The sequence below is a fragment of the Phytophthora infestans genome, genomic scaffold, assembly GCF_000142945.1.
Source record: "Phytophthora infestans T30-4 supercont1.3 genomic scaffold, whole genome shotgun sequence".
NCBI classification, from domain to species: domain Eukaryota; phylum Oomycota; class Peronosporomycetes; order Peronosporales; family Peronosporaceae; genus Phytophthora; species Phytophthora infestans.
The window spans coordinates 4,451,720-4,465,572 of NW_003303756.1; the positions used below are offsets into that span (position 1 = coordinate 4,451,720).

A 13,853-nucleotide genomic window follows, 5' to 3' on the forward strand; every position below is an offset into this window, starting at 1 on the left:
GCTGCTTAGTATGGGGAAGACGCTAGACAAATTTTGTCTGAAAAGAAATGGCAATGTCGTAAGTAAAGCACCACCTTGCTCTAAGACCGATTTATGTAAGTTGATGATTTATTTGTAAAAGAATGCGTCTACCTCGAGCTATAATTAAGACGCAGAGCTACTGTGTTAGCCGTTCGGACGCGCGTCCGACTTGTCGCTCGTGCAGAAGCGGAACATCACCATCGACGCCGCCGGCATCCTATTCGTGCGCCTCATCCGGCTCAAGATGTCTGAGGAACAAGACCTCCCGCTCTCTCCTGATCTCGACTTCGTGACTTGCCCAGTATACGTCATCGCGCTGGCGCGCGTAACGCAGGGGTCTCCATGCATCGATCTGCTTACAACTTGCCAGCGCTGCCTGTCCAAGCTGCCGTCTCCTTGTCCAGCCACGCCGCTTCTGGAGGTGCTTGACCACCCTGACGAGTATGCCTCACTTGGAGCTGCCGCTAGCGCCACGTCGTCACGTGTTGCTGCTGAAAGGACACCGACCATCTACTTGCACGTCAACCGAGGGCTTGACCGGACCGCTGCAATCGCTGGCGTTGAGGTGGATCTCTCTTCCAATTCGTTTCGCCGGGTCGGAGCACAGCACGTCAATGGGTGTGACGGCCTCACGCATCGCTGGATCTTCGACCGCGGCGCCTGAAGCATGAGCACAACGAACAAGGATTTTATTTTCGTCTTCAACACAAGCCGCGAAGATCACAAGGTTAGCAAGGCTCTCAGTGGGTACATCACCAATGCTAAGGTACTTTTGAGGGACTTAACGTTTTTCGATGCGCAGAAGCGTGAGAAAATCGAAGCTGTTCAGGCGTACCTGCTCACTACATGCTTTAAGCTAGACCAAGTCAAGTACAACATGAGTCAGCGTGTCCTTGATGTGCTAACAGCTTACCTTCTTCTCCACCATCCGCAGCTGAAGGAGGTTCATCCCCAGGGGTCAGCGGTGAAGCGCTTGGAGGCCTGTGTGCTGCTGGCAGGGTCGTTTCTGGTAGGCCTGCTAGCTTGGAAGACTCATCTCGCTGGTGCTGCCTGCAATACGAAGCGACCCGCTACTACACACGACATGGAAACCGCATCGCCCAAGCAACTAAGCCAAGACAACACGCTCATTGAGCACCTTGTGCAGGTTAGTGACGGAGGTTCGTCGACGCTTCAGTGGATTGCTTCGTTTTTGTTCTTGATCTTGACTGTTCTGATGCGTGCCGGCGTGTGGGTTACTTTCCATTATAGCTTCTAAATTATCCATGCGTTCATTTTGGTGCATAACTAGCTAGACTAACTGGTCAATCACGCTACGTTAGACGGCGTACACGTGGTACGCTCAGGAGCCTCGTTGGCCTGCTGCTTCCCCCAAAAAACAGCAGTCCAGCGCTAAACAGCTCGTCGCGTTCATGAAGCTCTTCTTGCCCGACGGGTTCGCCCTTGATCCAGGCGCATCCGATTACCGCGACAAGATACTGAGTCTTGATAAGAGGGCAGAGCTAGCGGTGCTAAGCTTTCTCAGCCCTCGCAAGATCAAATCACGTGGCTCCACGTCCGGAAGCACCTGCACAACCTTCACACTGCTGGGGCACTCGACGACATGATCGCGCGCTAACGCAAGCTGCTTCACTCAGCGCTGTCCAAGCGCTTGATCGCCAAGATCTCCTTGAGCCTGTGGCTACGGCCCTATAGGACATGAGTGATCAAAAGCCATACATGTTGAATGCATATAGCGCCAGTAAATGAATGAAGCTGCGTTCATAGTAGTAAGCAATAAAACTGCGAGAGCAGTAAGCACACATAGCTGAGTAAAAATCACAACGGTTGGATTCGAACCAGCTCCCTCAGGACACAGCTCTGCGCGCTCACCATTGAGCTACGCTGTCGTTCAAGACGGGAGGGGATTGGGGGGGTGCGGTTCCTTAGTGGATACGTACGGTACGACCTGGACGGCCTGTGCGGTCTCAGAGGCCGAGGAGAAGGTCTGCTCAGTAGCGAAAAAAATGGTGATCGTGCTGTCGGCAACACCGGTTGGCTGTCTGCGGCTGGAAACTGACTGGTTGTGTGTATGTACGGAGCTAAATGGTGCATTTTTATTGGACGGTGCTTGTTCAATCATGCTCGTTTATCGATGGCTGACTGCCACTCTCCTCGAGTATCCGGATAGTGCTTGATTTTCCGGATCACCATCACGTTCGGCTTCATTTTCCGTTTTACTGGCTCGAGAGCACATCACTCTCAATCAGATTTGCAGGATTTTTGTTTTTTGCATTTTTCTCAGCCTACAGGCCGTTTCAGGCGATTCTGAGCCGCCTATAAACTTGACACAACACGCTCTCTTTTGACTTTTCAAATCGCGCCTTGGCATCCTTACACATCCAAACACATTGATTACCGTGAGGTACAGTAGCTGTCAAATAAAGTCCGTTGACATTTTTTGTTTGATGTACCAAATTGTTGCCACAGGTCGGAGGTCGGAATTTTTAAGAGTGGTATAAAATGACATCTGATGCAGAAATACACGAAATTAGACAAATGACTATTTATATAAGGTCAATGGTTGAGGTACGAAAGGAGCCAAGAGCGAAAGGAGTCAGCTTAGCTTAAAATCTATTTTTAGCTCTCATTGTTTTGCAAAATATGCTTTCATCATCTGCCATCGGTGCCATATTATGGACATTTGCTAAAACTACTCATCGCCCTTCGGCTTTACTTAATCTCTCCTTCACAATGATAGCTGAAGCCACACGCCGTACATACCATCGTGGGTGCTGCTTTCGGTGTTTGGCCATGGTCGCCCATGACCGCAATGGTATCGTTCTCAAATTCCTCAGCATATATTCCATCCAAGAAACGGCCGAGCTCCATGTCCGTGAAATGCCTCAGAACTAAGTATCTTTTCATAGCGTCTTTGTGAGCTTTACCTTTATAGAGCAAAGATAGGTAGGCTTTTCCATCTCTGTGTACCAGGCCGGTGGTGAGTCGAAACGTCGCATGACTGGAGATGGTGTAGTGTGTGAAAAACAGCGGCTTCTTCTTCTCTCCGTTTGCATTCTCTCGCTCTGGTCGTTTGTCTTGTTCACGAGTAGATCGCTTAGAATTTTTAAGCTGCTGTCGTCGTGTACGCCCCACTGGAATCCACGATGCTCTTGGCCGAACAACCGATCTTTACGTAATTCCCATCTCGTCCTCCGCCAGCTCAATCATGGAAAAGAGACTCATCACGAGTACAAAAAGCAGGAAAACGAGTACAGCTAAGTTCTCAAAAAGTAAATTGAAAAAATGGCAGAACAAAAGGATATATTGGTACAGCCGGAAGGACTCCTGACTCGATGTCTTACCTTCGAGGGCTACACGCATGGATAACTATACCAAATGAGGGCTTATAGAGACCGTTTGCACCCACAGCGAAGCGGAGGTGCAATGGTCGGCGTGATTCCCCAATCCGAAGTGAGATTGTTAAATCACCCATATGTGAATTCTCGCACTGAGCAGCCACGAGACTGTCGCAGCGCTCAGTCACATCCACAGTGACTTGTGCACTCAAAGCACACTGGGATTGGCATCCCTATGCTCAGAACTGTGTTGGCTGCAAAGCCTACACTCGGAGCTACCTTAGCTCCTGCGTTAGCGCGCGTAAAGTGCATTGGCACAGGGTGCAATAGTATCCGAACGTGTGGTATTCACCCAAAGCTCGTACCGAAGGACATGACAGTCCTCGCGAACGCGTCCGGAGCATGGTGTCTCCCGCGAGGGACGACACCGAGAAGGGCAACACCTGCCCCAGCACTAGAGGGAGCCTCAGCCCACCCGGGGCCATGCCTTTGGCTTCAGCAAGCATCCATCCTTGCTGCTACTTCACTTCGTGTCTTGGTCGCCGTATTAACGGCACGTAGGCTTCCTTCGTCGACAAAATGGTACTCAGTCGTGGTACAGGTGTCTCCCATTGACACTCTCTACCTCCCGGTACTAGCTTTCGCGCGGCACGTCCACCACAAGGTTGCCATGTTTGGCGGCAACCGCTTCTGCTGTGCTGTCGCCTGAACCGATTCATGGCCAGTGCTCGCGTCATGCACGACGCATGTACGAGCACAGTGTACAGGCCCACGGGCCCGTACACCAGGTACGCTGTGTACGACACGTACTACAGCTACCCTAAGTGCTCCGTGCACTTCATGTGTGTCATGCACGACGTGTTCATTACGTGAAACACCTGGCAGGCTGCTCGACAGCAGCCAGTGCCGATGCACGGTACGTGCATTGACTCACAGCGTCCAGAGCGCATCAGGTCGTGGTATGGTGCATATCATTTGCACCCATACCAGTGTATGTCATAGACACCATATACCTTGATGGTACCCGACCGTGGTGAAGCATATCTCACCACCATGCCACTGCGGCGTTGGTGTCTTGCATTGACACCGAGTACTCACGGGCAACAAACCATGGTGAGGCAAGCAGCTATCACCACGGAGTCAGGCTTGGCGCGGCACCACTTACGACTGCGTGCGTTGCCTCAACCACCACCTGGTCAGTTGTGTGTGCACTCGTGCACCACACTTGGGCTATGGCTCCATGGCCCATTATATCCGGCGCGTTGCGTACATCACGTACCGCAACCGCTTTGTCGGCGGGTGAGACGTTCCGTTCACCCTACTCGACAGGTCGCTCACGCCCAAGGGACCTGTGCGGTGATTGGACCAGGTCCGAGCTTCACCTGGTGTGTGGTTGCATGCAACCACACGCTGCTGATTCGCTCAGCGATTCCGAGGCACCTAGCGCCAGTGGCTTCCGTCGCCACTCTGGCTTATTTGGCTAGAGCTACCGCAGCTCTAACCCGGCTGCTCGCCTTCAGCCTGCGTCAGTCTACATCGACGCCTGGTTCCGTAAGGAACTTGGGTTTAACTCAAGACCAGGGAGGAAAGGTATTTCCGAGCCTCCCCCCCACTTACACTAGAGGCCATTGAGTCTCTCGTGGCTTGTGATAGCCACTGGCAGGCATAACGGCTAGCTGCCCCGTGCACTGCGCCGGTATGGACGACCGCGTCGGAAGTTTGAGTCTGCGCAACTTGACGTCGAGTAAGTTGCTCACGTCTGGCGAGGCCAAGTCTAACTCAAGAAAGCGAGCCGAGCGGTGCGACTTTGTGGTCAGAGCTTGCAATGATATGACCTCGAGTAGGTGTTCCTGCTTCAGGATGCTTCTAATCGGTGTCTGTGATAAAGAGCGTTGTAGTTGAAACACGTTTTGAGCCCACAATCCAAGCTGGGCCTCAATGATGGATTGTCGGCTTTGTGGCGGCAGGTCAGTCGTCGCTGTGCCTTTGTCACCCTGTTTCGCGACGTGGGTGGTATCTTTGTGGGCGAAAGTGAAAGCGGCTTTGCAGTGTTGGGCGCGGAATTGATAAATGCCACCGTAAGCCGGCACCAGTTGAGCCACCTCGTAGTTAGGAAACCGCAACGCCGGCCGCCCGAACCGCTGCCAGTATGTGTACCGTATATTGAGTACAGCGCTGAATAGTGATTCCTGTCTAACATGTATTGTGCTTTGCAGATGGAATGTCCATCCGTTTTAAGTCTAGATTGAGCACCGCAAAAATGAGATGGGAAGAGGCAGGCATCGATTTATTTTATCTGTGATCGAATTACCAAGGTCAAAACGGCGAATAGGGTCGATTTACAGGATATCGATGTGGATTTGGCGGTTGATCGATCCGAGCAGTCGATTTAACTGCCGTTGCTCGATTTATCAGTGGATCGATTTGTACTTTTTAAGACCTCAATTTAATAAAACGACCTCTATTTAATAAAATCGAGCATCAGGGTAAGTGAAAAGGACAGAGGCATTGAAATATTTTAGGCTACGTCAAACAAAATGATACTTACGACCCATTTAGAGTTATCGAAATAATCGAGCTTAAAGTTGGCCTATTAATTTTAGCACTTAGCCGAAACAGTGACATTTATTGTAAACTTCCATCGAAAAACTGTAAACCTACTGTACCCTTATTCAATTGATTTTAACAAGAGCTTTAAAATAACACTTGAATTTTTAAATTAAAAAATATTGAGCTCACAACACTCCTAAATGTATCGTCATTTCGAGGGCCCATAAATGGAGATAATATTTGTGAGCGACCACAACTTCTTCAGTTTTAAGCATTCTGTAGCTTGTAAGGGCTCAGTGCTGCTACAAACTATAGACGCACTCAAGTTTCGCTTGTTAGATGAGCAAAATGCAAAGCCAGCGAGCGCCGTTTGGCCCTAAAGCCTTCAATACTAAGCCAAACTGATACCAACAGAGCGTTTCTCGATAGTGTCGGTATTACAAGCAGGACCGAAAAAATTACGTTAGGGGGTGTTCCAAACTATAGACGCACTTTTTATAAAAATGTTTTTTTGCTTCCTGTACGCCCTCTTATTAGCTAAAATTAGGTCCCACGAAAAGCGCGCGAAATTCGACGCCGAAGGGCGCAATTGGGAGACCGACACAACTCCAAACGATGCCTCGGGGATCCAAACTAACCCCCGAAGAGATCGGCAAGGTCAAGCCGCTCCATTTGGAAGGAAGGAGCTACCGCTACATCGCGAGGTCCATCGGGCGCAGTGACCATGCTGTTCGCAACATCATGAGGCCTCCAAAGAAGGCGTTACCCTCAAAGAAAACCGGCAGGCCGGCAAAAGTCACCCAACGGATCGCTAGACGGGTCTTTCGGCTTGCTACAGTCAAACGATTCACGTCCAAACGGATTGCCGAGGCGCTCGACAACGTTCTCAAGCCAAGTACGGTGCGCAGGCTAATGAGCTCGTCTCGTGCCGCAACGTGGATCAAGAGGAAACCCTCTCCGGCCATCAAGCCTCACCACAAGGTCGCACGTGCAGCATTTGCTGCAAAATATTTGAGCAAGACGCGCATGTGGGAGCGTGTCATCTTTAGTGATGAAAAGAAGTTTAATTTGGATGGCCCTGACGGCTACCAGTACTACTGGCACGACGTCAGGGCTGATACTGAGTTGTACTCCAAGCGGGTGAGTGGGGGAGGGAGTGTGATGGTTTGAGCTGGCATGAGCGCGCACGGCAAAACGAACATCGCGTTTCTGGAGGGGAGACAAGACTCTGTGTGCTACACACGCACGCTTGACAACTACTTGGTTCCGTTTATCGAAAACCTGCGTCAAAACCTTGGTATCCGTAAGCCTGTTTTTCAACAGGATAACGCTTCAATCCATGAATCGAGGTTTACTAAAGCCCATATTGAAGCTTTGGGTACCAAGAAACTCAAGTGGCCTGCCAAGAGCCCCGATTTGAACCCTATTTAGAACGTGTGGGGGGCAATTGGCGTGGTCTGTGTATCGAGGCGGGCGCCAGTTCGACTCCAAGGCGGAATTGAAGGCTCAAATCGTCCGATGCTGGCAGGAAATTCAACAAAGCTACCTACGTGACTTGGTGGACAATATGCCAACACGTATGGCCCAGGTTGTGCTGAAAAACGGTGGCCCCATCGACAAGTAGCGGGTTTAAAAAAGTGCGTCTATAGTTTAGAACACCCCCCTAACGTAAATTTTTCGGTCCTGCTTGCAATACCGACACTATCGAGAAACGCTCTGTTGGTATCAGTTTGGCTTAGTATTGAAGGCTTTAGGGCCAAACGGCGCTCGCTGGCTTTGCATTTTGCTCATCTAACAAGCGAAACTTGAGTGCGTCTATAGTTTGTAGCAGCACTGTAAGGGCTCAAAAGATAGAGGTCGCTTTCGTTTAGGGTGCTTAAATCGCGATTCGTATTGTCGTTTCCGCTATAATTTGTAGAACCAGGAGGAAAAAATGGCGTTTTTCGAATCGATTTGCTGTCATTATTAATCAATCAGAGTTTACCTGCATCACTTTGTATTTCTTCGGCAATGAGCCTGACAACCCCGGTCCGGCGCAGCTCTCCTCGACGGGTTTCGCTCGACGACAGCAATCCCAGTCATGAGCGAGTAGCTCTAGGTCCGAGTCCACGCCCCTCACCGTACCAGAGGCGTAGTCCGTGTCTTCAACAACAGCAAGAGGTGGCGTCCTCGTCGTACCAGAGGCGAAGCCCCCATCTTCAACATCAGCGTGAGATGGGTTCCTCACCCTACCAGAGGCGAAGCCCGCGTCTTGAGCAGCAGCGTGAGACGCTTTCTTCGCACGATCCGTTGATCAAGCTCTCAGTCGATGTACGGTTGAAGAACACTGTCAATCAGCGTCTGACATCGGGATTGCGGATAGGCACACACGCGGTTCAAAGTGACACATGGGATGAGGTGAAAAACATGCTTTGGGGCATCATCCAGCGCGAGTTAAAGCCACTAGCTATTCCGACTGGGGCACCTCCAGTCTGGACGGTTGATGAGCATGAACCAGCAATTGTGATGTTTGAGAAGTACACTTCTTTGAAGATGAACGGCAAGGTGCTGAACCCGTGGTCAAGTGCTAAAGATCGTAAATATTTGCGGAAACACAAGGAGGAACCCGCCATTCTCTCTGTTTACAAGTACGGTAATGAGATATCCACCGTTGGCCAGTTTGCAGACTTTGAAGATCAGTGCATCGGTCCGGCTGCTACCGATCGTGGGGGTGCTGCAACAGAAGAGCTCCATCAACGCATGATCACTACTCTGAAGGAGAAATGGGGTGCTACGTTTAGTGCACAAGATATGTCGTGGCGCCTGTCGGCCGCACTCGTTCTCAAGAAACCCAGGCCTCAGCACGAGCGAGAAATTGCCAAGGGCCCGCCACCAAATCTAGTGACGCAGTTCAGGCCTGCGTCAAATTCAAGCGAACAGCACTTACAGCGTGTGCAGCGCAGCGTAAAGATGGCAAAGAAAGTCGTACAGGGCATGCAGACAAAGATTCAGCACTTCGAGCAAACAGTTCAAGTGCTGCAGACTGCCATCGTTTCCATGAACCAAATGCTGGAGAACCATTTGGATGTTATCGAGGCCATGGGTGAGGACGTGGTTATACAACCAGATAGTACGGAGGTCTCGTCCGTGTTAGCCGCCATTCCAAATCAGGAGGACATCGACCATGAGTGACTCTTGCTTTCAAGTACCACTAAACTCAAACCCCAAATAAGCACGCATTTCCCAGAACACTAACTTAGAAGTCATCACTTGAGCACGTATTGTCATCATCAGGATCTCCGCGCTCGGAGAACTCCAGCAATTCGTCCACGCCAAATTGCCCAGCTCGCGATATGTTCACGTACTCATCCCCCAGGGCCGAGGTCGGGTCAAACTCGCCGGTCCGACTCCACCCACAGTGCTCAAAAATATTCGTCATGTCGAAATCTTGGAACTGCTGAAGTACATTTGCAATGAGTACAGCTTGACTTTGCTTGGACCCTTCGACGTACTGCCGCTTGAATGCTTTCTTGATCAAGCCAAATAGATACTCGATCGGATTGTAAAATGGACAATACGCCGGAAGAAAAATGGGAATGATCCCCAGTGACCGCAGATAGTAGACGATGTCGGGGTGACAATGGATCTTGGCACCATCCATAATCCACACGGAGCCGCTTCCTGGATACTGGTGTACAGTCTTTTCCGAATGCGCATGTGCACGGCAGCACTCAATAAACTTAGATCGGTCAAACGTCCCCATCCGTGTGAAATGTTTCCACGAGCCCATCCACAGATAAGAAACACAGCATGGAAACCCGAGCTTTCCCTATTAAACTCTCCACGAAACGCGAGCTTCTTTCCTTTCAAACAGTAGCCTCGCGAACGCAGCATGCCCCTGTTGTCAAAGCTGACTTCGTCGAGGAGCTGAATGTTCATTTGACACCACTTAATCGTGCTCAGCTCCAGCGTGAAGCGCACAATATCGTTGATCTTGATGTTCATCGCACGTCGTTCGAGAACCTTCCATGTGAGCCCATGCTGATGTAAGGCCCTCCACACCCGTTGAGATCGAAATGAAGCGTGCGAACTGTTGCTCAAACGCAGCCTTCGCTTCATCGAGAAATGCAACCGGGTGCATCGTGTAGAAGTCTAGCAACCACTCCCGCTGTTCTGCTGTGAGCTGACCGGTCTGCTTTGTAGCGCGGCGCTCGTAGTCGTTGTCAGCCTCGAAGCGTTGAATCCAGTTCGAGATGGTGTTAATGTGCTTGTGGTAGATCGTTGCCAGCCGGTGTTTCGACAAGCCCAGGTAGAAGTAGCCGTACAGGGCGTGCATGATGGTTTTTCTGGACGCGTGACGCCCATTGACTGCCTGGCCATTGCCGGTATGAGTGGCGGGCGTTTGGAGCCTTCTGACTGGCTAAAAATAGCACGAATCGATTCGAAATCGATTCGCCAAAACGATTCGATTCAGGCTATTCTCACAAATTCGAATGAAACTGACAATACCTAGGTTCATAAGTATCATTTTGTTTTGCAAATGCACAATAAAGTAAATTACTAAAAGCGGATCAATTCATCTCGAAATTGCTTTTTGCAAATCAAACGGCACGGTACCCGGTACCATTCGTCAAATGTCGGGCAGCGAACCTGAGCGCAAGCGGCAGCGGGTCTCGGAGCAGGAGACCCCGATGATAATGGACGTCAACTCCCCTGCGAAGTGGGACTTCTTGGCATCATGGTGCGAAGAGCTCAACGGCCAAGTGACGGCGATCCACAACAACGTCATTCGTGTGCTGGGCCCCCGTCGAAAACGCGAGAAACCATTTCGCTTCGACGTGCGACGATGAACAGGGGGAAGAGAAAGAAGATCCCGAGGAGATTGAGAAAGGTCTGTGAAAAACCAGAGAAGCGATGGAGCTGCTGTCACTTGTGGCAAAAGTGGATGCACGAGCTTTCCACATGCTCATGTCGGAGCGCTGCGGACTGAGACTCGATGACGAAGAAAGTGAAGAGGAAGAGGAAGAGTTTCGAATGATGTTGCCTGGTGATAACGATGGCGATATATATTGAGTAATTATGAAGAGAGCGAGGAGGGAGAAGACGAGGACCGACAGGGCGAAGACCGATCGATCGGAGACGAACAAGAAGACGAAGGTGATGAAGATGATGATAGCGACGAGGAAGGTGACGATGTGCTTGTACTCCCCCCTGATGCACTAAAACGAGAACGACGTCAAGAGCGACAGAGTTATCTCTTGCCGCGCTTCGACTTCGTCTCGTTGACTGGAGTTCCTCGCCTTCCTGACCCAAAGGAGTCTCCCACGCAAGAGTGGGAGAAACTCTTCCTGGCTGAGGCTCCGCAGTATCAACCTGGCGAGGAATACAAGAAGGCGAGAGCGCGTATTTTAGAAATGCAGTCGAAAGCTCGACCACGAGTCCCTTCATGTCTAGAGATTCCTGTATCGCTCGAGTTTGGTAACTGGTCACAAAGTGCCGACCAACTTGCTGAAGATCTCAAAGATGTCGGCACGCTACTGCAAAAGATGAAGAATCGCGCGGACTCACTCGACTCGATGTCAAAGCAGGACGAAAACTGTGCTGACAGTGCCGGGACCTTCATCTACCGCTTGGTAGAGCTGTCCATCACCGAGACAATGTGAACCGCCTCTTGGCTCAACGCTTGTGTGGGATTCTCGGCAATGGCGTTCCTGTAGGTGAGCTCCACCTTTGTTTGAGGGATGGGTCAGGAGGAAGTCAAGACCAAGCTGCATATCACGAAACCCTCGCGAATCTGTTTACTGGAATGCTGATACGGCCACTCACACCGAAGCAGAAACAGCTTCCTTGTTTCTCAGACCTTCATATTGATTGCGAAGATTCGGCGTTGTGGCAATTTGAGGCGCTGTGTTCGGCATTAACTGTCACTCAAGCTTCTATCCGGAACCTTTGTTTGCCTGGTGCGTGTAACGAGCGAAAAACACCCAAAGTACGTCGAAGATTCTGGCGATCAGTGGCTCAGACATTCTTCCACACAAACTCAGCTGCTGTCGGGCCTTTCTCTTCAGTTCGCGCTTTGGACCTGTCGGACGTGGAGTTGACTTTGGAGGATCTAGCGGAGATAACTGCAGTACTTGAGGAGAAGGAACACAACGCACAAGTCAGTCCGCAATAGGATCTCTGTCGGAAGCGCTGGATGTTGCGTGGGAACACGCCACTGGAGTTTGTGGAAAAAGAAGGCGATTCCACTACAGTTGCTGCTGGTAGCTCGATTACGCTGCCGTACGACGCGCGTGTTGAACTGGTGCAGAATGATTCTGACGAGAAATGCGACGATGAAAACGATTTCTTAGACGTCCTCATCCCAGCATACGGGCAGTGTCGTGTGCGTCGTGAGAGTGTTCTCTCTGTGGCGACCGAAAGACAGGAGTTGCCAGCAGGTGAGCCCTTGTCATCTCTATCACTTGCGCTTAAGACAGAAGCCGAGGGTTTAGAGGGGCTACTCCAGCAGATTGGATGGTCACTTCGTAAACTGTCCTTAGCGTTTCACCGCGAAATCGACGTGAACGCAATGGTGCCTGGCATCCTAAAGTCCTGTCCGAACTTGACAACTCTCGCATTGGATGAAAGCTACATCGACTTGGACCGATTCTCCACCTTGTATGAAGGTACTGGAGCAGCGGATGAGGAAGCGTTGCCGGTACTCTCCACGCTGCAGTTTCAGGATTACTACGGCATTGGAGACGGGGACGGCAAGCTATTCATGAAGCTACTAGGAGATTCGACGACTCGACTGGCGAAACACCTACGAGAGCTCACGATTCACGCTGAAGAGTACGCTGAGCCACTGGATCATCCGACCCTCAGTGAGTTGTGCATAGCTCTAGAACAGAATACAACACTGGAGAAGCTGCAGGTGATGGTGTCTCGAACTATATGGAGTGCCATTTGGAAGCGGCGTCTACGTCGCTTCAATGGCCAAGTCCTCCCTCCACATCCACTGCCTCTGCCCTGCAAGCTGGCATTCCTCAGTGTCGCGCACTCGGAAGGATACGATTCATACGATTCTGTCGACTTGCTTCATGCTGTGAAACGTTTGGATTCGGGTGTGTTGTCACTCATTTTCGCGTTTGCTGCGACCCCTGTGGTTAGATCAGTCCAAATTTACGGGTAATCTCGTAAAGTCTTAACGGCGGTTTTATCGTAAAGTAGCGTTTTAGGGACATGGTCAACAGTTCTATGATAGACTGTTGACCATGTCGATCCTATCGGAGGTTTTTTAACGTCAGGAAATTCGGGTTTGGTCGGTCGGTCGGGAATTTTTGCAACTTTTGAAACCAACTCCTGGATAATTTTGATTTGTTATTAGCAAAAAATACTTTCTTTGACGTTTTAATGGCGTTGCTCGGTTAAAAAACGATCCGAGTGTATGTAAACAAAGGTTAAAAAGCAAGTGGCTGTGGCGCTCAGCTTAGGCGCTTTGGAGTTAAAGCTTGACAGCCACAGATAGAAGTTTGAGGTAATATAGCTCAAGCCGTAGTAAATACTGAGACCTGCACGGCCGCCACAGATACTGTATGGAGCAGAGCAGCAAGACAGATGAAGGCGAGGAAATGGTGCCCACTGAGCTTAAAAAACCCAACACAAAAGTCACTCGGTGCTGCTTTGGCATTATCAGTTTACTGATAAGCTAGAGCGCTTACAGTACGAACAGGGCTTCGCCTGAGGATGCTGAACGCCCATGCCGTTTGAGAGAAATTGGCATTAATTTTCCATTCTTTCTTCAGGTTCTGTCCATCGCAGACAGACCGCACACTAAACAAAATTCTCTGAATAACTGCCTACCCTCGCAGCAGGTAATATTGATAATAAGGAGATAAGATAATGCGCTCTGTTTTAAATCTCCCCCTTCATTCCAATCCCTTACTCACTCCTCCCCCCACCCCCCCCCCCCTCTTTCCCTTT

General features: G+C 50.4%; 2 protein-coding genes and 1 pseudogene across 3 annotated transcripts; 2 read left to right on the forward strand and 1 right to left on the reverse strand.

Moving 5' to 3' along the window:
- Positions 1-1,839: 1,839 nt before the first annotated feature.
- PITG_25682 lies at positions 1,840-1,910 on the reverse strand (annotated as a pseudogene). The gene has a single exon. The product of its transcript is annotated as a tRNA-OTHER (tRNA).
- An 8,612-nt stretch (positions 1,911-10,522) lies between these two features.
- On the forward strand, positions 10,523-11,551 carry PITG_02861 (uncharacterized protein; the record flags this gene model as incomplete). Its single annotated transcript, XM_002907698.1, has 2 exons — positions 10,523-10,726; positions 11,006-11,551. The coding sequence occupies 2 exons, from the start codon at positions 10,523-10,525 to the stop codon at positions 11,549-11,551; spliced, it is 750 nt and encodes a 249-aa protein (XP_002907744.1).
- A 533-nt stretch (positions 11,552-12,084) lies between these two features.
- On the forward strand, positions 12,085-13,640 carry PITG_02862 (uncharacterized protein; the record flags this gene model as incomplete). The annotated part of the gene is made up of 2 exons (XM_002907699.1): positions 12,085-12,994; positions 13,603-13,640. The coding sequence occupies 2 exons, from the start codon at positions 12,085-12,087 to the stop codon at positions 13,638-13,640; spliced, it is 948 nt and encodes a 315-aa protein (XP_002907745.1).
- Positions 13,641-13,853: the final 213 nt, after the last annotated feature.